The sequence below is a fragment of the Syngnathoides biaculeatus genome, chromosome 13, assembly GCF_019802595.1.
Source record: "Syngnathoides biaculeatus isolate LvHL_M chromosome 13, ASM1980259v1, whole genome shotgun sequence".
Lineage (NCBI taxonomy): Eukaryota > Metazoa > Chordata > Actinopteri > Syngnathiformes > Syngnathidae > Syngnathoides > Syngnathoides biaculeatus.
Genome location: NC_084652.1, coordinates 10,363,257 through 10,390,587, shown reverse-complemented (window position 1 = coordinate 10,390,587; position 27,331 = coordinate 10,363,257). Strand labels below are relative to the sequence as shown.

The 27,331-nt window shown below is 40.7% G+C and overlaps 1 protein-coding gene across 18 annotated transcripts in view; it reads right to left on the bottom strand.

Annotated features, from left to right (window-relative positions):
- The window catches only part of mbnl1 (muscleblind-like splicing regulator 1), an 80,914-nt gene that overhangs the window by 41,897 nt on the left and 11,686 nt on the right, over positions 1 to 27,331 (bottom strand). For 12 of the 18 annotated variants that reach the window (XM_061840310.1, XM_061840318.1, XM_061840320.1 and 9 more), the window contains exons 1-2: positions 23,115 to 23,252; positions 11,306 to 12,236 (exon numbers count right to left, since the gene is read on the bottom strand). In XM_061840310.1, the coding sequence (XP_061696294.1) occupies positions 11,306 to 11,479 (174 nt within the window). In that variant the 5' untranslated portion in view covers positions 11,480 to 12,236; positions 23,115 to 23,252. Of the gene's footprint in view, positions 1 to 11,305; positions 12,237 to 12,599; positions 12,733 to 13,555; positions 13,622 to 23,114; positions 23,253 to 27,331 lie in introns of those variants that run through there. The other 6 variants (XM_061840311.1, XM_061840312.1, XM_061840313.1 and 3 more) reach the window with 3 other exon arrangements.

The window sequence follows — 27,331 nt, the reverse complement described above, 5'->3', positions numbered from 1 at the left end:
ATAGGATTGCGTTTTTGTGGAGTCCACAAGTTGTCTCTTTAGAGTCAAATTGTCTCTCCTGTTCAGTTTTACACACATTTCCAACAGGTCTCTAATAACCCTTTGATGTCATGAGTTGGGCCTGTATTAATAAGTGGACCTGGACTTTTAAATAGACATTTTTATAATGTATATCTACGTCTAAACAGCTGTATTAAAAAATCGTCCACATGAAGACATACTAAGATGCTGCATAACATAAGCATGAACAGGCATTCAGTTAGTTTGCTGCAACCACAGTCGTGACTCCATTTTTCGCTAGCAAATAGACGCAAAAAACTGCAGCTCATATTTAGAAGAAAATGGAAGTCAAGTATATTACACTTGTATATTTTATAGTTCTATTTTATTATTTCTGGTCTTTTATAGGAATTCAATCAGGGAGCACAGCGGGGCAGTGACCAACATGTCTGCCTCACAGTCAGGAGATCCAGGTTGAACTCTCCATTGTAGCATCTTTGTGTGGTCACCCCATGGTTGCGTGGGTTTTCACCAGGTACTCTGTCTTTGTCGCACATACAAAAGACATGTATGCAAGGCAAATTGAAGACTCTAAATTGTCCATGTGTGAATGCCTGTTTGCCTGTACAGTCTGGGGTGGGGCCTGATTATTGCTCAGTTGAATGGGATAAACGCCATCTGACCTCTGACCAAAACAAGGACAAGAGCTACAGAAATTCGATGGACAAATATATTATTTTATAAAGTTAATATTATATCAGAATTGTGAGTCTGATATATATTGGATAGTGTCTTAGAAGGTGTTTTTCAGTTCAAATACGACATGAATTTTCTGCTGCCATAATTTTGACAGCAGAAATTCCCTTGTATATCAGACAAGTTATATTGTAGATTTAAACATTTAAAGACACCAATTGTTTTATTGAAATATGTTTACAACGCATATAATAAAGTCAATCAATGTGATTACGGCGTACGGAGGACTAATCTGAGGCTTACCCTGTATAAAAAAGATCTTGCATACATTTTATGTTTGCAAAAAATGATGTGTGGTCTGTGGTGTGTTTTAACAAGTTAACTGCCACTTAAAGTGAGATCACCGAAAAGATATTTTTTTATCAATCTCTTTCACAGACTATCACAAATAGTGTGTGCGTCTGGGACATAGTTCCCACAATAAATGGGGGATCACTAACAGAAAGGAAGGTTGAATTAGTACCAATATGATAATACATCAAACTAGACATTTCTGGATGAAAGCAACTACCGTAATTTCTCCAGTATAATGCATCCTGAAGTATAATGCGCACCACCAAAGTTGACCTAAAAAATCTGGAAAACCCTTCTACCAATGTACAATGCACACAACCAATTTGCCACTCCCCATATACTCAGAATATTAGGAATGATCTGTATTTATATTTTGTAAGGTTTGTACTTGTAGTGTTTTTCGAAAAACTGTCTGTACAACAATCATTAATAATAATCATTGTGCATGTGCGGATGTAGCGGTAATATGATCTCGGGACAGGCCACAGGACACGCTTGTCCAGGTCCCTATAATTGTCAAAGCAGAATCCCTCAACCAATTAAAATAAATGCTCAATGTGGGCATAGCATATTAATACTGTTGATAACACATATTACAGTACTAAAAATATAAACTATTGAACAGTTATATCAAACACATCATTAAATATTTGTGCATAAAATATTTTTGCATAATGCAGTTTATCCACTACATTACAGATCCTTGGCCAAGCCTTCAAAAGAAGCATCTGACTCATCTCCAATCCGAAAAGATCCATAGTAGCTACCTTTGGTGTATCTCTGTGGGACTCATTGATGACTTGAAACATTTTTTTTAATCTAAAGAGTTTGGTTTGCGCAGCGCAACCTCCCCCCTTCGTTTGGCTTTAATCTGTAGCATCTTTCACAATGGCGTCAGGTGGCTATCAAAACAACGTGAGGTCAAACTACGTAGAAAGGAGGGTAATGGGCACATTTTTTAAAAAGCGAGCATTTCATTTGTGTGCGCTCTCCCGTTTTTTTTTTTTTTTTTTTTTTTAATGTGCCCATTACGCTCTTATTACGTAGTTTGACTTGTTTTGGAAGTTGTTTTGATACCCACCTGAAGCCATTGAGGCGAGCTATCGTTGTTTCGGACTGTGGCGCGACTTCCGGGTTGCCGGCATCATCGGCACGAGTGATGACACATTTCTTTTAAAAGCAGCTGCACAGCTGGCCATTGTAGTCGACATTTTGCGTGTTAAACTAAGACACAAAAACAAAGAAACTCATGGGCAGTCGTTTCTGATGTTTGATGCAGTAGCAACAAGCATGCTACGCTAATGATCGTAAAATGCAGGCTCCTGGAGGAGCTCAGAGAGCTCAGGTTGGGGGCGGACATTACCGTGATATAAAAAAATGCGTACCATAAGACATCGAATATCCTATCGAAATGTATATGTATACATTTTTTTACCACTCTATGTAGCTGTATACGACGATGTGATTGAATTTTTTATTTGTCATCCATACCTAAATATAATGCGCTCTAGTTACTTTTTTAAAATATTTTTGGAAAAATTTTCACATTATTTTCAAGAAATTATAGTATTCTCTGACTACTAAAAAGGTAACTGCTGCTTGAATGGGGCCATGTGCAACGTGTCATTTAATTTTGTGCACGCTGTGTGACAGAAGTGTCAAATAGACATTAGCCCCCTGAACTCATACCCGAAGACAACCCCACATTGAGTGTGGCATGTTGATTTTAATCCCAAGCAGGATAACCGTTGTCCACTAGCAACGTAACAAATATTTACACCACCGTGCATGTATTTTACCTGACTGCGCTACCTAACCCCTGAACATAAACACGCTGTCATAGCATGAGAAAAATTGGAGCCAGAGTGAGAAAGCTAGCGGGAAAGGACTAGAGAGACGATAAGGTATGAGGCCTTCGGCTCTGTGGGAATGTAATCTTGGCTCGGAGTAGGAACCTGCTCCAACAGCACCACTAACACACATACTGTATAATGCGCACGTGTATGTGCACACAGTCGGCCTGTTTTTCTTCACAAGTCAGACATGATGATAGTGGGTGTGTCGGGCAAGTGAGCAGACAGACTACGAGGTTAATGGCGCAGAGGTATGTATTCAAACTTCTCTTGCTCCAGACCGTTACCACTTTGCTTGTTTTATGAAAGAGTGGGCCTTGTTTAGTTAGACAAGGCCCTGCTGCTGGTGGGTTCGCACTCGGTCAGGGTTGATGTCATTTACCTAAACCCACATGTATTTGTGTGTGTGTGCGTGCGCGCGTGTGTAATGTGACTCATGGGTGTGGCCTGAGGTAAAAACCACACTGAGCGGGAAAGCAAATGGGGGAAGAGTGAAAATAAGCGCCAGTAGAAAGAAAATGGGTGACGAGAACAGGCATGCTTCAAATGATATATTCTTACATGCAAAAATGAGAAAAGTCATTAAGGTGTTTTTCATGAGTAACAAAGGTAACGTAATTATATGATCTTGTGGTTGCAGGTCATTACAAAACTTCAGTCATCAGGTTCAAGCAAAGTTTTCCATAAGAACTATACATTTAGAAGCCATAAAACGAAATGAATGCAGAAAGCAGACAAACAGCTCCAATGTGTGAAATGATTTGCATGTCATTTTTGTGTAATGCTTTCCAAAAGCACTTACGTGAATACTACTGAAAAATAGCACGTGGTACTGGATCATAAAACGTGTATAAAATGGTAAGAGAAAAGTAAGGGAACCCTTTGGAATTCCATTTTTGCACAAGTTAGTCATAAAATGTGATCTGAGCTTCATCTAAGTCACGAAAGACAGTCTGCTTGACTATTATACTGCCTCCATCCCACCAATTAATTTTTTCCCCATGTTTTTATTGATACCAACATATAAACATAGTATAGGGCGTAAAAAGTATGTGAACCTTTGGATTTAATAACTGCCTGACACTCTTTTGGCAGCAATAACCACCAATAGTCCTTTCCTGTAGTTGCATATCAGACATGCACAAGACTCAAGAGGAACAAGTACAGGAACAGAAACAAGACCAGTCTTCTTTGGAAAAAAAAAAAGTTCTCCTGCAATGCCTTGATAAACTTGGAAAGTACTTTTTCCAATGATTCCATGGCCTGAGGTAGGAGAGCAGTCCCATAACCACGATGCCCACTCTGCTTTACTTCTCAGATGCGATGATATTTTAATCGTGGTCTGCAGTGCCTCCGCCCCCCACCCTCCACATATCAATGTGTTCATTCCAAACAATTCAACTTTGGACTTGTCCAGTACCCCTGTGTAACAAAAAATTCAGGTGCTTTTGCAAACCTGTTTGGGGACAACCGCTTCATAAGTAGTGTCCTCTGATGGCATCTATTTATCAGTTAATGTCTTACTTTTTGTAGATTTGTCAACAAAGATGTTAGTGTGTGCTAGAGATTTCTGGCAATTATTAACTATTCTGATATTATTTTCCTTCAATTTATTATGCATTGCGCGCTGTGTTCTTGCAGTCGTCCTTACAGGATGTCCGCTCCTCAAGAGAGTCCAGCAGTGCTGAACTTTCTCCATTTTTTGACAATCCATTTTATCATCACGTCTTTTAGTAATACCTTTGAGATAATTTCTCGATGACTGCAAGTTTACAATTCTTATTTATACATTGACGAAAACAAGTATTTGAACACCCTGCCATATTGCAAGTTCTCCCACTTAGAAATCATGGACGGGTCTGAAATTTTCATCGTAGATGCATGTCCACTGTGAGAGAGATAATATAAAAAGAAAAATGCAGAAATCACAATGTATAATTTTTAAGCTATTGTGCGATTTTGGGGAACAACGTCTTTCCTTCAGTCAGAGCATTGAAGATGGGTCGTGGCTAGATCTTTCAACATGACAATGACCCGAAGCACACAGCCAGGAAAACCAAGAAGTGGCTCCGTAAGAAGCATATCAAGGTTCTGGCGTGGCCTAGCCAGTCTCCAGACCTAAACCCAATAGAAAATCTTTGGAGGGAGCTGAAACTCCGTGTTTCTCAGCGACAGCCCAGAAATCTGCCTGAGCTAGAGAAGATCTGTGTGGAGGAGTAGGCCAAAATCCCTCCTGCAGTGTGTGCAAACCTGCTGAACAACTACAGGAAACGTTTGACCTCTGTAATTGTAAACAAAGGCTACTGTTACTGCTACTTTTCTCAGGTGTTCAAATACTTATTTGCAGCTGTATCACATAAATTGTTAAAAAAAAAAATCATACATTGTGATTTCTGGATTTTTCTTTTTGGATTATCTCTCTCACAGTGGACATGCACCAAATTTCAGACCCCTCCATGATTTCTAAGTGGGAGAACTCGCAATATAGCAGGGTGTTCAAATACTTATTTTCTTCACTGTACATATATAAACACAGATTTTCCAAATATAATTCAGTAAGGGTTCACATACTGTGTATATGAAAAACTGTAGTAGAGTTTCTACAGTTGAATTTCTCCAAGAAGTCAACATTTAACATATTCTGCCCGAAAGTTCCGTAAAAACTCAGCATGCGAACTGTCATCAAACATTATGTCATGCAAAACGACAAAGTATCACATGTGCAATAACTGCAACAGAAGATCAACTCTATCTGCTCAAGCACAAAAGTCATACACATTAACAGGTTGTGTTACTGTTTTGACAACGAAACTAGTGGTTAAACTATTTTACACTTGCATATTAAGAATGTAGACAATCATTTGTAAATCAAGTATACTTTCTTTTTCATCATCTGAAATTAATTTTTAGTTTTGTTGCTTTACACAATTAAGAATGTTAAGCTTTGAGTTTCGCCTCAGTAAAGGTTTTGATGACAGTTTAAACTCTGGAAAGATTTATTTCCATTTTTTCCAAAGGGACTTGTTACATTGAATGGTCTTTGACCATCCTACAGCTCCACTTTTTTCCCTTGCAAATTAATAAATTATCTGACTTGTGGTGTTTCATTGATATATATATATATATATATATATAAATTAAAAAATAAATTAAAAAAAGAATATATATATATAGATATATATATATATATATTTACATCTGTTTCGGTGTATTTGTTTGGTTTATTCCACTCTGATTCCCACTGCAGAAGCCTCACTTTGCAATTGCGACTGTTACCAGTGTGGCTATTTAGAAGGATCATACTTAACCTTTCACTCAGGAGTTAATCATTAAAAAATTACAAGCCAACTTTAAAATGAGAGGGTCCAGCCAGCCATTATCCTTCTACAAATATTTACACCTCTTCCACGTCGCTGAACTGCCTGTGCGCCACCAAACCGACACACAGACAGCGGTGAGAGCAGTGTGTTAGCTAATTTGCACAAACAGTGATGCCAATTTGCCTAGTTGAAAATATTATCTTATTTCAGGGACATATCGCAATAATGTCATGAAAAACCTAAATGTAATATAAAAAGTTTCAACTTGTCTTCTGTCTAGTCTGGTATAAACTGTTTCCAAATTCCTTCTAGGACAGCCAAGTGTGTATCCTGTAGCAAGAAGGAAAAAAAAAAAGAGGCCAGCAAGAGAGAGACAGAGACTGTTGGTGAAATGAGTGGGTTTGGGTGTGACCTATTCAGCTATGTACTGATGATCATGTGAGACCTGTTCTAATTATACTCTCCAGAAGAAGGTCGATGCTCTCTCACATGCAGTAAGAGTGTGCACATGCATATCTAAGAGGCTGCAGGACAGTGACGAGGGGGGTGGGGGTCACATTGTGGCATAATGCGGGTGACAACATGGATGAATGTTAACATCCATGAGTGTTCTGATCATTTTGTATTATTTAATGTAATGCAAACCTGTGACAAGCAAAACAAGACTTGATATCCATTCTGTCCTTCTGTTTCCACAGCTTTTTTTTTTAAATGTGCAGTGTTTCATTACATTACAGAAAAAAATTGGATGGACCTTCATTTTTTTAAAGTCATCCATCTGCATCAATGAACAAGACAGAGTGAAAAAGAAGCCAAAAGTCCCCAAATAAGCCCCTTGGTTCACTCAGATAAAAGCCTGTAGTAGTCTGCCAGTTACTCCTTTTCCGTCGGTAGCTGATTCTATCAGCACGAATGACAATTTAAACACGTGTTCGTGTATCGAGAGGTTTCAGCCTGCACATTGCTGCTCTACTGCTGCGTCAGTGAAAGTCAACACTGTATTGAAAACAGGGATCACGAGATTCAGATTGATGAGGGTCATCTATGCTTTTGTGATGCCATATGGTTTTAGTTTGACTTATGCAGAGGATTCACTAATTGTTTGTTGGAAATACAGGATTACAATAATAATAGCTTTTCATGAAAGTTAAGGGATAGGTGAGAATGAGTCAACCACAATGTTTGTTCTGTTTTCGTAAAGTTTGATTTACAGACGTTTGCTTCTATCGTACTCCATTTTTCGTGACCAGGGATATGGATAAAAAAATATGGTCAAATGATGTCACAATTTATCATGCTAAGTTTTACATTAGTCAGATTACAGTTACAGTGGTACCTCGGTTTTCGAACGTCTGTTTTTGTACAAATTGATTTTCTAACTAAAATTGAGATTTTTCTGCTTGGGTTTTCAAATCAAAATCGGTATACGAACACCCCGACCAGCTGACCCATGACGATTTGTTATTGTGAATTCAAACGCACCCCGGAAAAAAATGGAAAAGACGTAACGTGCGCGACGCAACCAGTTGACCCACACACAAAGCTCTTTGTGTATAACACAGCCTCTGCACGCGGACGTGTCCCGGTAGTGACTTTTTTCTTCCGATTGAGCAACATTAACCCCCAATCATGGCTCCAAAGAAGGCAACTGGAACTGCTGGTGCTGAAAAAAAGAAAGTGGTATGTAAAACTGATTTGATAGCCGAATACGAATCTGGTGTGCGTGTTTCTGAGCTATCGAAGAAGTATGGCATGGCGAAATCGACGATCAGCACCATTCTGAAACACAAGGATGTCCTCAAAGCAAGTGATGTTGCTAAAGGAGCAGAGGCCACAGATCTTGGAGGAAGTCGAAAAGTTGCTTCTTATTTTCATAAACTAGCAGCAGTTAGCTGGGGATAGTGTTGGCGATGAAGGGAGGAGACGTCGTCTGATGAGGCTGAAGGCAGGAAGAATGTCTCAAGTGCCGATATAAAAGCAATCTGCACCAAAAGGAACAACATCCAGAATTTTGTCTAACTCCATCACCCTAACAAAGCAGAATGTTGCAGAGCACTGCAAAATTTCAATGTTGGTATGAGCCACTTCAGAAAGGTGCTCAAAAGACGGCAGAAACAGTCTATATTAGATCCGTTGTTTGTTAAAAAGGGGTGAGTCACCCCCACCGAAGACATTTGAAACACTTGATTGTTTTGCATTGCTTTTTTTCTTTTGTTCCCTCCTCTCGTTGCAAGTTACATTTTTTGTACATGTTACCTTCTGTGCAGATAAAAAATAATTTGTTCCCCCCCATTATTGCTTGTTTAAAATTATTCTGCACTTTTATTAACAAACAAGGCTGGGGGCCAAGTCGCTATAAATACGGCAATGCACTCCCAGCCTAGCATACTCGACTACTAAAGCATACATTTTAAGCAAAAAAATATATTTCTTAAATGATTTAATTATATTAAGTGTTTAAACTATACATGAATTCCTAGTATGCAGTTTATTATCGGGAAAAGCTAATAAAAATGCTTTCAAAATATTTTTTAGGTTTGGAACGCATTAATTTTCCAATAATTGTAATGGGCAAACGCGTTTTGGATTTTGAAAAATTCCATTTTCAACCGGCCTTCTGGAATGGATTGTGGTTGAGAACCAAGGCACCACTGTACTTTGATTACGCTACTTTTTTATTCGCGAGAACCAGCGCTCTTTAAAATTTTCAAATATGCTATATATATATATATACTGTATCATTAACTACAGTGCTTGGGAAAATGAAGCATGTCAATAACCAAGACACTTGATTTAGTTATGATGCATGTCATAAGTGTAGACCAATTTTCAGCCTTTGTTTTTAGTATGACTAATAAAACAGAAGAAACTCGAGATTCTTATATTTTAAAATACACACAATAACAAACTGCAATGTTGAAAAACGGAGACTATTTATAAATGGAGCCGTCTGGGACAATTATGTCGTGTTTTATATATACATTATATATAAAATGTGGCTTCAACTTCCCTTAGTTTAAGTTACTTTACATAACCAAGGAATTGGTACAGTTAAGTGACTGCTTTTTTGTACAGTTTTCACTGTTACATTGTAACACAGGATATTTGCGAGAATTAGTATAGCTTGCCTCATTGGAGCTCTGTGATCTACTGAGTAACGATATACTTTTTCTCTTTAGACTGGTTATATTAGGTCCTGGAGGAATATCACAACTCTGGAATTATGGAAATGGAACTGCCTGTAATTTTGGTCTTTCTTTGGACAGGGAAGCTGTTTGCACAAGTAGAACACAAGGACTAAGTTTAAATGAAATCTAAGTTGCTAATATGAAGCTTTATTTTTCAAGTTGTCTCCATTAATTGTGTTCCTTTTTCATGCAGGGATCCCCAGGCACAAGACTCTCTTTGGCTAGTTTATAATTTTGATACATATGCACAAATAATCTAAATCAAGGAAGAGTTCACTTCATGTCCAACTGTCTTCTGGGTGGACTGACAAACTGTCTTCACTCTAACCCTGCCCTGTTCAATAACCGCCAATGAGCATGAGTCACCGCCATCTGTAGGGAAGGATGCAAGCTCTGAAAATGTACAAGTGGGTCAAAAGCTAGAGGTGAGTCCCACCCATCTTTTGAAACTTGAGCCCTGATAAAAAGTGGAGTGGTGAAAGACGCGGCACGAGGGAGATAAGGGAAAACATTGATTTCTTAGTTCCACCTAAAAACAAAAATAGTTATACTGTGGTGCATTGAGATACAGGTTAACCCAATTACGAGTTTTTCCAAGATATGCCTGCTTGAGATACGAGCGGTTTTTGGTGGAATGAATTGAATTCAGTTTAACTCACTTAACAATAAGAATACTGAACAATTCATTGAGGCTTCAAGGTGTTCAAAACACCCGGTTGAAGTTTGTGAACCTAAACATAAAATATTTACACATTACCAACCCAAAAAGGTTACCTTTCGAACAGGCCAATAGCTTTGAAAATGGAATGCAATGGAAAATGGCCTTTACACGCTAAAATTAGGATCAATATTTGCAATTTTTAGAACCCTTTAGGCAAAGGCTATTTCAACGAAAAAGGTGAAAGACGACAAAGACAAAACTCAAAGGCGTATATCCTTTATCTTCAACAAAAAATACATGTTACTGAATTTCAAAAGTCACTTGGAGTAGCAGTAAAAGAGGGATTATTCTTTGTTTATGTCTGCATGACTGCATCATACTGTCTCCCATGCAGGGCATACTAGAAGGAGCAGCAAAAGGCATTAATTTGCAAGTATTAAATCATGATGCAAAAACTTTCATTGTTTTCATTGTATTTAATTATGTTATTGTTCTGTTTTATAAAGTATAGTCTTATATTGTCCCTTATTAAAAATACAAATACAAACATTTAGGGTATATGGGGGTGATGCTGGAATAGATTAACGGCATTTCTATTCAGTGCGATGGGGAAAGATGATTTGAGATGAGTTTTTTGAGTTATAAGCGTGATCATGGCAGAAACTACGATCACTACAGAGTATGTTTATATTCATACCAACACAAACAACCCCCACACTAACTGCCTCAAGGCACAGGAAGTGGTGTGTGTGCTACATGATGGTGCTGTCGCCTTACTTCTCTCTAGTTGTTCAGACATGGGTTCCTTAAGGCATTTGAGTTTGTACGTGACCTTTTTCACGTGTTTTTAAACAGCTGATTCGTGTTGATGCTCGACGTTCACGCAACACAGTGATCACACGCTAATGTGCCTGACTGAATCAGACGAGTGCAATGGCACAGCGGTACAAAACGGTTGCTTCCTGAACCCAAGGAGTTTGGACTCCTCTCCCCACCTCTCTGGGCCTTTCATCACATGTCCTCATCACCTGACCAGAAATGGGCGGGACTTGGGAGAGCACATGCTGAGACCAGATGGTGTGCTCTCCACTGGCCGTAAAAGACTGCTATTTGTAGCTTGTGACTTTATGTCTGCCACGCTGCATGTGAACAGTATCGTATCAATGGCCTTTATTATGCATGTCTGCCTCTCTGAACGCTCAACTTTACCGCGGTTCTCTTTCGGGCTCTTACCTTGAGTGAATCGAAGCAAGCGATGACCCGTCCGTTTTCGACCTGGCAGCTCTTAGCCGGGTGAGCGAACTTGCACTCTTGGTCCGAGCGGGAGCATGTGCCCCTCTGGAACTCCCTGCATACCTCTAGCGTCAGCCACTTTGTGTCACGGATCTGTGCTATGTTCATCGCCATGGCAATGCGCTGGGACAAAATACAACTCTGAGCTGGGATCGGTTTGAATGGTGATAAAAGTACCGCTTTGGCTTTAATCCACGACTTTTCTTTACGTTTGTGGGTTTATGCTGATATCGCCTGCGAGGTTGCGATGACACATGAAAAAAATGTTTAAATTGACAGAGAAGAGTCCAGGGTGAAATGGTGCAGGACGAATTAAGGCTGCGACTGTTATTGCGCCATCTTCCCGATCAAGTAAGGTGATTTTTATCCAGGAGGGAGCCTGCCTGAATGTTCACTCTTATTGCTCGCTGACACTTCTTTTCTAGGACATTCACAAGTCAAAGTGGCATAGGAGAGAAAGCCCTCTGATTAAGATGCGGTGAAGCAGGCAACAAAGGTGATAGTCTGGGTGTAGTCTGCTTTGTGGGGGAGTGGTGTGGGAATTAAGAACACTGAGGACTGTGTGGCGGCTTAGATGGTCCAAGGCGAAGCTAAGTAAAGGCAAAGTGTGCGATGCTCTCTGTGGGCCTTGCGGTGGATTGGGCTGCTGGGCTGTTGGATGAGGATTAGCGGAGGCTGCAGCCCACTGAGAGGGGTGGATGGTGATGATGACGGATGGACGAACAGGTCGGAGAGCAGTCAGAGGAGGGCGCGGCCAACTTTCCTTGCGCTATGGCAGCAAGCGAGCGAGGCAGGAGGGGCGGGGAGAAGATAGAGCTTCAGCGGTAGAAGCAGGTCAAAGCTGCGGCACACATCAGCAAAGGCACTTCCTCTGGGGAGAGAGAGAGAAAAAATGAGAACTTGGGCTAATGTTACAGGTCCCGAAACTTTTTTTTTCGTCACTTTTTGGGGTCGGATTGTGATGGTTTGTTTCAAGTCAAGCACCACAAAAAGTATGCAATTGAGGGAATGAAGAATGCGTAAAAATGTCAGAAATGCGTCAGTTGTCAGCTAGACAAATAAAACTTTCACCCGCCTACTGCACTAAACACACATGGTGTGCACACACGCTCATCACGCCACCCCCCCCCCCACCACACACACACTCAACGCACTAACGCGTACAAAGCAGCCATTCACAACTTTCCACCCTGTCGACGCAATGAAATAAGATCGAAAATCCTCTCTCACTTACAGGAGAGTAAGGCAAAGCCCGCCATTGCAAATATGTCTAAAGATGAAAGAGGGGAAGAGTGAAAGAAAAGGGGAAGTTGAGGCAAGGGACGAGGTTGAAAGAGGTTAGTCATTTCCCTCCTTGCGAAGCTCTGTGAGTCTGGGCCAATGGGAGCTAGCAGAGTTGCAGCAACATTCTGGGCCGAACGCCAGGTGAGAGGAGGCGGAGCCTAGAGAAGGCTGACCTGCCTGCTGCCAGAGTGAAAAAGACAGTCAAAACTAATCACTATTTTTTCCTCATGCATTCTAACATAGCAAGGTAGACTGTCATCAAAGATTAAACAGTTTTTTATTCGCTGATAACATGGAATGAAGAATGTTTTTTCTTAATCATTTGCAAAGTACTTTCTATTTCTGGTGAAGCCACAAGTTGAATTGCAATGATTAAGCTTCCGGGGGCCAAATTTGCTCCTATTAAAGGAAAGGGGTAAGTCACCACACCCTGTGCAGCGAAATCATTCTTCCCAGAACAGTGTGTGCACTTTGACTAATGCTAGGAACTGCAAATGTTACAACACTGCAGCACTACAACGTGCTGTAACAGAGCCCTATGCAAGCGCAGCCCAGGTCGTGATGACCCAGCATCATGGTTAGACTTGTTTCGATTGAAAGAGACTGAAGTTGCAGCTTGCAATGACATTGTGTGACACCCTGATAGCAAAAGTACCCTTGTAGTGATGAATGACCATTGAGGTGCAGAATTTATCTGAATACAAACACAGCAACTGCATTCGACAGGCACCAGGTGGACATGAGAAAAAAAATTAAAATAAAAGAATGAATGCCATGTATCCCAAACTTAACTGCACCAAGGTACATATTTTTTACCTGACAAAAGCATGAGGGGGTGGGGGCAGGGTAATCTAAAAACATCATTACTTCAATTTGAATTTCATCACAGTGACAAAAAACCCTCACCAAAAAATTGATCACCCCCTCGGTTGGAAGGTTTTATGGGCGCAACACATTCCAAAAAAAAGCTTGGACAGGTTTAAAAAAAGAATATGTGAAACAATCATCAAACACCTGCTTGGAACATCCCACAGGTGAACAGGCTAATTGGGAACAGGTGGGTGCCACGATTGGGTAGAAAAGGAGCTTCCCTGAATTGTTCAGTCATTCACAAGCAAAGATGGGGCGAGGTTGTCAACAAGTGCGTGAGAAAATACCCGAACAATTTTAGGACAATGTTCCTAACCGTACAATTGCAAGGAATTTAGGGACTTCATCATCTGCAGTCCGTAATAGGTTCAAATAATAATAGGTAATATTAATAATAGGTAGTAGTAAGTAGTAATTGGTCCAAAGGTTCAGAGAATCTGGAGAAATCACTGCATTTAAGCGGCAGGGCCGAACACCAACATTGAATGTCCATGATTTTCGATCGCGCACACGGCGCTCCGTCAAAAACCGACACCGATGTGTATAGGATATCACCAAATGGGCTCAGGAACAATTCCTAAAACCAATGTCAGTAAATACAGTTCGACGTTACATCCATAAGTGCAACTTAAAATTATGCAGAGCAAAAGCAGTTTATCAAAACAAATTCCGCCAGCGTCTCTGGGCATGACCTTATCTGAGATTGACTGATCCAAAGTAGAAAAATGTTCTGTGCTCCAACGAATCGACAATTGAAATTGTTTTTGGAGTTATGGATGTCGTGTCCTCCGAGCCAAAGAGGAGTCAAAGAGAACCATCCGGACTGTTATGCGCAAATTTAAAAAGCCAGCATCAGTGATAGCATGGGACTGTGTTAGTGCCAATGCCATGGATAACCTACACATCTATGAAGGCACCATTAATGATGAAAGGTACATACAGGTTTTGGAGAAAACTATGCTGCCATCCAAGATATGTCTTTTGCATGGAATGCTTACTTGAGCAAGATAATATTAAACCACATTCTCCAAGTGTTGCAAAAGCAAGTGTGGGTACTAGACTGGTCTGCCTGCAGTCCAGACTTGTCTCCCATTGAGAACCTGTGATGCATTATGAAGCACAAAATACAACAACAGTGACCCCGGACTGTTGAACAGTGACGCTGTACATTAAGCAAGAATGGGTTAGAATCCCACTTACAAAGCTTCAACAATTAGTGTCTTGAGTTCTCAAACATTTATTGAATGTTGTTAAAAGAAAATGTGATGTGACACAATGGTAAACATGACCCAGCTTTTTTGGAACATGTTCCAGCGCTAAAATCCCGAGTTGATCATTATTTGCTAAAAACAAGGTTTAATCAGTTTGAACATTAAATATCTGTAGTATAGTGTATTCCATTAAATAAAGGTTGAACAAGATTTGCAAATTATTGTATTCTGTTTTGACACAACATTCCAGCTTCATTGGAATTGAGTTTGTAATATGAACAAAGTATGTACCACACTTGGCACCACCCAAAAGGACTACGAATGGCAGTGGAATGACGCAGAACTGTCATTCTGATAGCCTTCGCAATTTTTGACAACTGAAAAGTAAAGAATTGCATAGTATAACAAACTAACGTACTGTTTGGCTGGAACTGAGCTGTATTGGTACCTAATGGCAACACTAAATTCCCGACTTTGGCTTGGTGGGAATACAGACATGTAAACACCGACGCATGAAAAACTTGACAAAAAACAAAACAAGAACATGGGGGCCGGGGGTATGAGGGAATCCCCCGCCCCCTGCAGAAAACTCTGGTCGCCAGTCATTCCCAAGATTGGGTTTGTAAATTGTAACATTAATATTGATGGTGCCATGGGCATGAAACAGTATTGGGTCGATGCATGAAAAGCTGACAACCGCACAAGCTTTTCTTATTGTGCTTTTTTGCATGAGTGAGTGAGGCGGTAGCAATGCCAAGTAATCCTCATAATGAGCGCTCAATATGATCAATCATGTCTGAACATGGACATCCTTCCCTTATTGATTACGTCATCTTTTACCACTAGACCACACCCTATGGCTAATCCATTTAATTCATCTCATGTCTTTCTGGTGTAGATCTACTTTTTTATGATGAATTCATGTTGTTCTGCAAAATGAATCCTTCGCAAAGGTCACTCATTCTACAGCTAAAGGCATACCGATGCCCTTTTGGTTGAAGTCCAAGGACTTAGAAGTTGGTGCAAGGTCCACATTGAAGGGCTAGAAGACGGTAAGAGAGAAACGAATAAGAACAGAGTGGGATAACAAATTTCTCCTCTGAGCTTTACAACTCTGAGTACAGACATTGCAATGGCTGGGATAAGATCAGGTGTTTCAAACATCGGATCATGGACAGTTTCTAACATGAAGAGCGAGCAAGTTCGTCTTTCTCTTGCTTCACTTTGTCGATGAGTCACAAAAGCAACTTTGTGGTGTGTGTGCCCTTTGGTAGTACTGGTAAGCCAAGCCAAACAATGAGGATGCTGTACGGACGAGCACAGACAGAAATGCAAAGGCAATAACATTGATGTGTTTAATATAGGCAGGTCTTGGGAGTTGTCAATATGACTAGTTTAGCACCAAAGAGAACACAACAGAGAGGGTGCGGTTCAAGGTTATGATAGGCCTTCTGGTAAGAGATGACATGCGGTGATCAACTGAGTCAAGTGACACTACACCTCAAGTCTCGTTAACGTATATGCAGCACTCTGCAAAATCCACATATGTCGGTTGTTTTGCTGCAACATCTACTATGGCAACAGGACGAACAAAATGATAGCTTCCAGCCAGTGCTTCTATTTTCAGCTTTTGACTGCAGAGGAGAAGGTTTCCTTTTGTTTGCTGCTGCTGGGTTTCAGCATACTGATAGAAGTGGAGGCAGGGTGACAGTGTGCTGAGATAGGTCATCAAAGTGGAGGACGCCAGGAGGAAACACAACACCGCAGGGCTCCATGATGATGATGCAGCAGCTACTCGGAATATTACAGCATGTCAATAACACCCTCTCTGACCTTTACATATACGATATGTTTACCACTCTTTCTCATGAGATGTCCACAGAAAGACATTAAAGTCTGCTACAGGGGCTGGTCTAAAATTCATATGACCCTCGAAATGTAATCACTTGACATAATGGAAAATTTTGTTTTAGAACATTTAGAGTAGAAATGATGATGAAAGAATTTCTGAATGACTCAGAGTTAATTTGCAAAACTAAAAATAAAAACTAATCTAATTTTGCAAACCTTTATTGTGTTGTCAAATGTTCATATTCAAACATAATTCTGTGGTGGAAAAAAACTCAAAATAAATTCCGAAATGATAAATATTTAATATACTACATATCACAATACTTTTGCTCTTGTAGGATCCTCCTCCTGGCTAATGTATGCTGGTTTTCGTACGCACGCTAGGCTAACTGTAGCAATTTTACTTTTTTTTTTCTTCATGCTATTTAATTTATGTACCTACTACATTGCTGTTCGTTGTTGATTATTTTTCCGTTATAACACGATTACAGCCAGAAGTGTACAGTACCTACCTAAGTACTGTACATGTCACATTAGCTTAGGAGTAAGCATAGCCTCTCACGTTTTATTCTGTTATATACCCCTCTTTCTTCTTACTTGACAATACTTATAACACTAGTTTATTCGGTGTAATGGAGGCAAGGGTTAGTGACTTATGAGGAGTGACTCCAAATCATGAAGAGCCACTGTTTAGTCCCCCTAACTAGCCAGCCAAAGCTTGAAGCTGGTGCACACTCTGAACATGTTAACTTAATGCCTACCATCTAGAACAACCGGGAAAGAATGGATGATGATCTTTGACTGCTTATCTTGGGACACAACATTTTTTTGAAAAACTCCTTCCCGATTCGTTGTCTGATGTGCTTGAACCCATTTTCACACAAAGGCAAATATAATGATATCGACAACAAACGTCACGGAAATCAATTGGTAGAGTTGTAATCTATACCTTTGGCTAATTTTACACCATCTACTGCATATACCACGCAACCCTAGCTGTTCCTCAATTCCACCTGTATTTTACATCAGCTCAGACACAGTACGCGGATGCAGTCAAGACTGCATGCAAGGAGAATCAAGGCCACAGCAATAGGACAATACACAGACACGCTCCGCTATCCTGAATGTCCTCACCATAGTTGGGAATGCTATCAGCTCCCTTCTCACCACCATCATCATCAGGTCACAGCCCCCTCACGACTATTCGTTTAACTTGGTTTGCAGAGGCATTAAATAACTTGATCGTCTTGGGCCAAGAGCGCACAAACAATTCCTGCTTATTCTTCCGTAAGGCAACCTCTGGAGACAATGAGGCCTCTTGTTGAGAATGCTCACAGACAAACTGTGTCAAGATCATGTGTATTCTTAAATTAGGGTGGATATATGGTTGTGTGCAACACTGAATCTTTGTGTGTTTGCGTGTTACGGATGTGCTGAAGTCAACAGATATTAATGAACATGCTGGGCCTTATGGCTTAATGAGAAGCTCATTGGATCTTGTTTGTGTTCTCTGAGTCACCATGCTGAAGCATTAGCAGCAGCACACAGGCTGATTTCTACACAGTAGCCGCTGACAGGTTTGGGGAGCAGTCTGATAAGCAGGTCATGTAGTCATGGATAACCATCCCCTTACAATTAAGCAATGTTAGAGTATTTTTAACAGGAAACTACCAATTTTCGCTTCATTTTAATCACTAACTGTTTAGATTTGTTTTTGATTCAGCACAAATCTGTTACCACTAGCATCTTAATAGTATACGCCACATAACTTCCAATATCATTCATAGGTCCAACGAGAACTACATCTTTATTTGTATCAGCATACAAATGGGGACTTAATAATATTCTTGCATTTACATCAAAATTAAATGGGTTCTTCATACCCCTTGTCCTGCCTATTAATGTGTGACTTGATTAAATAATTTTTCTGAAATAACAATATAAATAAACAAAGTGATTTTATAATGTAGAAAAACAGCAAAGATTAATCACATTTAAATTTGTTTTCAAAAAATATATGAACCTGTCAAACTCACTTGAATAATAAATAAAGGGAGAAAAAGTACAATAGTAAAAATCAATACTTTTCATGGTCCAATTTTTTTCAGGGGTGTATTATCTTTCTATATTAGCTGTATTTCTTATCTGTATGACTTTCAGTAAATTAATAAAGGAGTGTCAACCTCGTTTTTGTCACGGGCCACATTGTAGTTATGACTTCCCTCGGAGGGCCATGATGACTGTGAACCCGTATGAAGGAATTATCACTTCATTATATAAACAATAAGTTGATGAATAATTAGTTGGAAAATCGGAAGCCTATAAAAGAACATGTGCTTAATGCTTACATTTCTTTTCAAAACAGGACTAGTGAGAAAAATGCTTCCAATATCTCAACGCTATAACATTGGAACACAATTGGGAATTTTGATTCACTTTCGCGCGCCAATTAAAATGATGTGGCGGGCTGGATCTGGCCCCCGGATCACCAGTTTGACCCCAATGCATTAATACTGTTTAGGGAGCACAGCCAGGTGTGTGAGGTGTGATGAGTGCTCACTTGGCCTTCGAATATTACAGACACCAAGATGTCCAGTGACCTGCTGGAAAGGGAAACGTGGATGGAAGCAAAAGAGGGCTCCGTGATTAAATAATGACCCCGCCCCTAAATTCACCCCAAAAAAAGACTCGAGTAATTTTAGATTTTCAGACACATTTTGTCCTGCCCACATTTTCCTCATCTTAGCCTATCACAGACTGACAAATGCAGGAGATATTTCCTCATTGAACTGCACGTGTTTTGCAAAAATTGGCAATATTGAAGCTATGAATATTGTTTTTTAAGCAAATGGTGAATGAAAATGGGGATATAAAAACAGTTTTTTGGTGGTTTTAATCTATTGCTCAAATGCCTCAGTAATGATGGGGTGTTCATGTGAGTAGACGTCCTATGATACATGATTGCTTGGATCTAACTAGTGACGAGGAGATCTAGTGGAGACCTTCACGGGTGTTCATTTTGCCAGCAAACGTTGTAATAAATTGTCCATTCGAAATTCATCTCTTTTCACGACTGAACATACTTATGGGTGCTGGCTCTGATCATGGTCAAATGCAGCGGTATGATAGTTATATAAGGTATAAGATACCAAATTGAACAAAGCGGTATTTGGAAATGGAAACTCAAGCAAGACGTATATTATACTGCAATTTTTCCCCCGCACAGGCTACACAGTGAATTTCGTCTCCACTTGTACCACTGATCATCAATGAAAATGGAACATTCCAAGGCCATCCGTCCTGCTTATCCTCACTTGGGTTGCAGGAGTGCTGGAACCTATCTCAGCTATCTTCGGGCAAGAGGTCGGGCCCAACCTGAACTCGACGCCAACCAATCGCAGGGAATAGACAGGTTACTGTAAAGATGCAACCATTCACATTCACACCAACCAATTCCACTCCAAAATGGATTGTATTTGGAAATCACTTCCAGTTTCATTTCCTTGAACAAACAAAGATAATAAAATGAACTTTGGCAGTGAATATTGGACCATTTGAACCTCTAAAAATACAAATAAATAAATAATTAATTAAAACTATAAAAATATGTGTGCGTGTGTGTGTGCATGTGGGTGGCAGTGGGTGATATAAAATAAATATATAATAAATAAATACACAAGTACATAAATAAATAAAGGCTGCCCTCTCTGGCCCCATGAAACATCTCAAATGTGATTTCTTTAGAAACCACCACAACAGAGGAAAAGCAACCAATCACACCCCCGAAACTTTGGGCTGACTTGTTACCAATGGGACTCTGGAGCTATGCTAAAACTATGGCAGAATATCCACCTCCACAAAATAAAGAATAAAAAAATGTCCATCAAGCACAGCAAAGGGACCTCAGGAACTTGAGAGGATGTAGAAGCAGCATGAAATTAGCAACATTTCTGCTCAAAGGGTATGTTTATCATCTCCCTTTGACTTTTAATTCATTTTACATTCCTTCAAACCGATAACATTTATCCATTCATCCATATTCTTTGCCACTTATCCTCACAAGGGTCGTGGGGAGTGCTGGAGCCTATCCCAGCTGTCAGTGGACAGGAGTCGGGGTACACGCTGAGCTGGTTGCCAGCCAATCACAGGTCACATTGAGACAAACAGCCACGCTCAGAATCAGACCTAGGGGCAATTTAGAGTGTCCAGTTAATATTGCATGTTTTTGGAATGTGGGAGGAAACCGGAGTGCACGGGGAGAACATTCAAACCCCACACAGGTGGGTCCGGGATTGAACCCAGGACCTCAGAACTGTGAGGCCAACGCTACCAGCTGAGCCACCGTGCCGCCCAATAACATTTAGTGTTTCACAATTGCATGCCATTACAAACGGCCATTTTTAAGAATTGCACTTGTACACGTTAGTGATGGGTGTGGCTTTGAGCATAGAGCTGGGATGATTAATGAAGTGAGGCTACATTCAAATCTTACAGTTTTTCACACTGCAAATTCTACCTTTCAATGTTTGTTACTAACTGTCATCGTCTCCTTTTGAAGTTCAAAATGTCAAGACTCGAGCAAAACTGCATAGGGAATGACGTTGGTGTCATTCCAAGTAAATTTGACTTCAACACCTCTGGACAAAACAATGCAAAACGACACTAAAGAGACTTCCTACTTTCTTCAGAGCCGGCATGACTCAACTGTTCTTGGGAAACAGCTGGACTGAAGATAACGGTCCACATTTCTGTTCATTAGTCATATGAAAAGACTGCAACGAATTACTAGAGAAGGTGAAGGAGTCAAAAGATGGTGTAATGACATGTTCTAAGGAATTAGTCTTTACTGAGCATGGAATTTGATTCGAGTGAAGGTCTCCAAGTTGCCCAAAGCTGTGACATATTGCTGAACAGTGGTCACAACACAGTAGGAACACAGAGAAAAGCCCTCGTGTAATAAAGGCTTAACCTGTCAGCGCCAATGCTGTCAAGCATATAATCCCGTCTGGACTCTATATCATGGGCTTTTTCGAAGGAACAGCATATGCCTCAGGTTTCAGTTTGATTAAAATGATGTCACTAGTCGCGTCTACTTTGCTGCATGATAATGCAATCCACCACAGATCTCTCGCTGCATCTGCGGGCATACTTGTGATTGTGTGTGTGTGCCACTGTCTGAGCTAGCTACCGACTCCCACAAAGTCACAACAACAACATTCCACATCATTACCCCAAACACAGACACACTACCAAGAGGAAGTTGGGAGAGATGAGAGGGGAGCAGGGCAGAGGTACTGAGCAAAGGAGGACAATGGGGAGGAGAATTAAAAGATACATTTTTAAGCTTCAGAAGATCCGCTGATCTTATCATGACTTTAGCAGAATCCCATGCTGATACAATTTAGACCGTTTCTGAGTTAGGGCCACTTTAAAAAAAAAAAAAAAAGAGGAAAAACCCTTCAAGGGCTGATTACACTGATATGATCCGCACACAAAAATACTTCAGATCGAGGTACAGTGATCTCACTTGATTTGAAAACAACAATCAAAAAGAACTACTTACTTTCAATTCAGTTTAACCATTGAGAAGTACATTTCCTCTATTTGCTTGTTTTTCTGCTTCTTGCCCCGGTTTCTTTTGCTCAACTTTGTCCCTCTCTTGGTAACTCCCCCTCCACCAGACACATGCAAACACTCACAGAGTCACACACAGACACACACGCAGCCACACAGACGGAGTCACCCTCTCATTGATACACACACACATACGCACACACACACGCTCTCTATCTCGCCCCACTCTGCTCCCGCGACCCGGAATGCTTGGCAAGATTCTACTGTACTGAAATACTATGCTTACCATATAAGGTAGCGGCAGCTTCACATGTCACATATAATTGACATGCAGCTGGGCGGTAGTTTGCGGTGCGCAAACACATTGAAAAACACACACGCGCAAAATCATGCTTCCCATTTTGGGCTGACGCAGCCATGGAGGGAAGAGGCAGGAGGGAATCAAATGTTACCATTCCTCGTCATAACCACGCTCTGCAGGACAACTCCAAAAAGTGGTGAGTCAGACATGGGGAGCGTGAGCCCAGTGGGTGATCAATTGATTATCCTCACCGCTTCCTGGATCTACACCGGGCCTCGGCACACTTGCACGCGTACACATACACGTCAGAAAATCTCCTCGTGAACTAGCCTGAGGAAATGGCTATTGTGACTGACCGCTTAGAGGCAAGAGTGTTTCTTCCTGCGTGCGCGAGTCTGTGTCGGTGCCAGTGGCTATAAAGCAAGCGGTAACAGACAGACATTTTAACCCTTTGGCACACATACTGGATACACAGAGCCATCGTGGCACACTTACTGGATACAAAATAGCAATCACAAAGGACAACAATGCCCATATTGTGACTTATGCTCCAATGCACAGACGCCCACATCGCAAAGTCAAGAATGCAGCAACCACAGGAGGAAAGATCGAGATAAACCGCTAGAGCCAGGAGGAGGGTTACGGAACAGGCTCTTACCTCTCACATTGCTCTCCCAATAATGCGCTACTGCTTCCGCGTGTCGACTGACTACGTTTGTGCGTGTGTTCAGACAGGGTGCGACAGCAGACCCCCAGGCACCGGCTGGACCATTCTCAGGCAGGCAGGAGGGCAGAGCACAGCGCGGCAGAGCCACTGGCAGAGGAGAGGCAAGCGGGTGAATCAGCAGAGAATGAGTAGAGGAGCTGTGCAGAGCCCAGCGCCACAGTGAGAGGGAGGGAGAGAGGGAGGGAAAAGAAGGAGGTGGAGTGTATGTCTGCAGTTGCGTGTGCACGTTGCAGCGTTGGCTCAGTACGTCACTGTCTCCCCACCACTGCCTCTTCCAGTGGCTCAGCTAACTGTGGAGATGGGAGAGCTGGGATGACTTTCTCCCCAACCTCTGGATCATCTGTCTGCTGCCCAAGCAAAGTGGTGCGAATGTGTGGTTGGGGGGGAGACGTGGCAATAGCAACAGCTACAGGACGGAGACTAGAAGGAGGCGACCGTCCACATCCTGCTTGACCATTAAAGCTGATTCTGATTCTGAACAGCATACTATGCAGTCCCCTCCTATTCCTTCGATTCCATACTGCAGGCGGACGACGCCCCCTCCCCGCAGCCCCCAACAGCAACATGGCTATTGCCTACCCGGTCACAGCCGGAAGTAAATATCCAAGAGGGGGAAATACGCTAGATTTGAAAAAAATATAGCGAAGAGATATAGGGGATACAGCAACATTAATAACAGGAGGCCGAAAAAAGCAGAGGAAGATGAGGCAGCGTAAGGAAGCACATCAAATAGAATACGAGTTTGCACAATCCAGAGAGGAAAGGATAAGGCAAACTCAAGAAAAACAAGGATTATGAAGAGCAGCAGTTCGAGTACTGCTTAAAACTCCCTTGCTAAATCAATAAATATCAATGATCTCAAAATCAACACTTGTTTATTTTGATATTTTGTTCCTTTGAATCCAGACAAACTAAAATGGAATGAAAAATTACACTAGAAAATGGCATCCTAAAAAAGATCAAATAATTAAAAAGATTAAATTCCACCTGATGAGCTGCAAGATATACTACCATGCCAAGGTACGGGGTAACACAAGTCAATTTCATGTTTTTGGTAACAGTCAATTTCATGCTTTCCATGGATACAAACAGTGGTATAAACAAAATCAAGTCGCATTTTCAACATAACCTGACTGTCGTCATCCTTCTTGTCATCGAGAGCCTGAACAATGGTAAGATGGAAATCTTCCTGTTTTAGGTGAATTGGGTTTCACAGAGTTATACCTATTAGCAAAATAGTTTTGTTTTTATTTCCATTTTTTTATATTACTTTACTTTTTACTGGTCAATGGTCATTCATTTCAACATTCATAGTTGAGTTTTGGTAGTTATATGTATCCGACCGGGACTCGGGATCAGCAGATACTTAAAATTAAAGACTCGGACTCAGACTTGGGTGCAGAAAAAACCCCAAGAGTTTATAAGAGTAGAGCTATAGTTACGATATCCAAAACCAGTCACTCACATTTGAAAAATGTACGGGTGTGGTTAGTCATGCCCACAGATATAAAGTTACAGGTGTGGTCCACCTGTCATGCCTGCAGATATAACGTTGCAGGTGTGTGTTGTTTGTAATTATGAGTGTCCCCCTTTAAGAGTGGAGGGGGGCGGTGTCAGGTAAACTAGGAAGTAGAAGTAGGTTGAGCAGCAGAGACCGTGCTTCCATGTTTAAAAAAAAAAAAAAGACGTCAGGCTGTGGTTCACTGCGCTGGATCGGTTTTCATGTGTGCTGAGAGTGTGCGACAAGTGCGCAATTGCGCAGCTTAGAGGGAACATTGGTCAAGACTACACAAAATAAGCAACCTCTTTCAATATCTATGCATTTCTACTCGTAAAAAATTTTACATGTGTGATTTTTCGTGCTCGACTGTGCACATTTGAGAGTGCATACGCACCTGTCAAATCACAGAGACTGCAAAACTCCCATTATCAAAATCAAACAATCTTTGCTGATAAAAGCCTAACCTAAACCTCCTAGATGGATGTAATATTGAGGCAGAAAAGAAAAAAAATCAACTGGGAAGACTCACCAAATCGGAGTGCAGAGAAGTGGACAATGTAATGTATGGATAGAATCAATGAATTTTGGCTTCTCTTTTTCCACCGCATCAATCTAACTGATGTTGTGCTTAGGCATTAAACCTTGCAACACACAATTTAACATCCAGAAAAGTACAGAAAATAAAAGATACTCTGTAAATTGTACATTCAAAGGAACATTGTCAATCTATCACTTGAATAGAAACGCTTTCAAAAGAAATGCAAACTGCTGCAGTTTAATTTCCGGCACGCAACATCACTACAAAAGGATATCACAGACGCAACAAACCCTCGTCCAAGGTGTTACTTTTTTTTAGATTGCGTGGCACTGACGGATGTCTAAACTCAACTGAGTGCCATTCTCGTGTTGCAAGTGCATTAAAATATTTCATTTTAAACACACCACAGCTTTCAATGTGTCTGTCCATTCCTTCCCAATGTTAAAGCGTTTCTAATTCTACACAGCTTAAACACCAAGCCTGTGATAAGTCATATCTAATTTACACGGTGTGCCCTTAAGCGCGGCGTTACAAGCTGCAGTCACAGCGGTAACACTACCTTGCAGAATGTAGCTGCAAAGCGCTTGCACACCATAACAACAGCTTGTTTAATACACAGGAAGACGGACACATTTATGTGATTAAGATTGGGCACAGTCAACGTAATGGAGATAACATATCACAATGCTGCCAAAGATCTGCACCCTGCAAGAACTGATGTGGAATTTCCCCTCTGCTGCTGAAACCAAGCACAGGCAAGAGTTTATGCTATATAGCGTTCTTTTCCCATCTTTCCAAATGATTATCACGGAGCTGTTACAGTAGCTGAGTTGACCTGTGTATCCCCACTTTGGACTACATCTTTATTCCATAATCCCCGTCTCCTCCCCGAAAACCACAAGCGCTTGTATTTTCATACACAGAGCATTGCCCAATCGAAAGTGTGATCCAAGTTTGCAGACGCCAGATGGGTTGCTCATTTAGCTACTTAAGAAATGTTTCCTTTTGGGACACTATCTGCTGCAGTGTACAATAGAAAAACGGTGCTTTGTTTGTTGGCTTTCAACTGTTAAAAACAGCCATGTTTGATTCTGTTTTCTTCCCTGACAAGATAATAATGCAAACGTCTCGCAGGATTCATTGACATTTTCTATTATTTCAAGCACCTGAAAGCTGTGGTAAATTTTATATCCATACAAATATACTCTCTCAAATTAATAAAAAAAAACACTTACACAACTGATTAATCAAAGGAAATATTAATTATTTGGTAATTTCTTCCCCTCCTTTCATTTTCTGTATCATATATCCACACTTGGGAGTGGTGCAAATAAAAGCTACGACTACTATTACTACAATTATGAGTAATAGTGCTGCTGCTAGTACTACGAGTATGACTACTAATGCTAATCAATCCATCTATCCATTTTCTGTAGCACTTATCCTCACCGGGGTCGTGAGTATCATGGCCCCTATATCAGATAACTATGGGTGAGTGGCAGTTTAACTCTTTTGCAGGTTGTCAGCCAATCACATTTAAACAACCATCCACACCTATAAGCAATATAGAGTCTACATTTACCTACCATGCACGATTATGGGATGTGAGAGGAAACCCGAGTACCCGAATAAAAACCACGCAGCATGAGCAAAACATGCAAACTCCATAGAGGTGAGGCTGGATTTGAACGGCGTCCACAGTTCTGCACTATTACTACTACTATGAATAATAATAAAGAGAACAAGTAGAAGAAGAAATTAAAACAATATTGGCAGTAGAAGGAAAAAAAACTAGCATGTAACAAAAAATAACAACAATACGTCCACCCTTTCAGTCAAGAAAGTTCAGTTTATCAAACCGTCTTAAAAAATAAGAGCTTGTAATAACGCTGCTCTCTTAGGCTTTGGAAAGACAAAAGTATTTTTTTTTTTCAAAAGTGGCTGTCAAAGAAATCACACGTGAACCAAAGTGAACAATAACTAACCGAAAATAGGAAGTGCCGATTGCACGTAACTGCAAAATGGAGTTTAAGGGGATTTCCGCCAATTGGACATATCAAGGCTGTTAAATTTCAACAGTTTGAATGCCTAATGTTTGATGGCAAGATA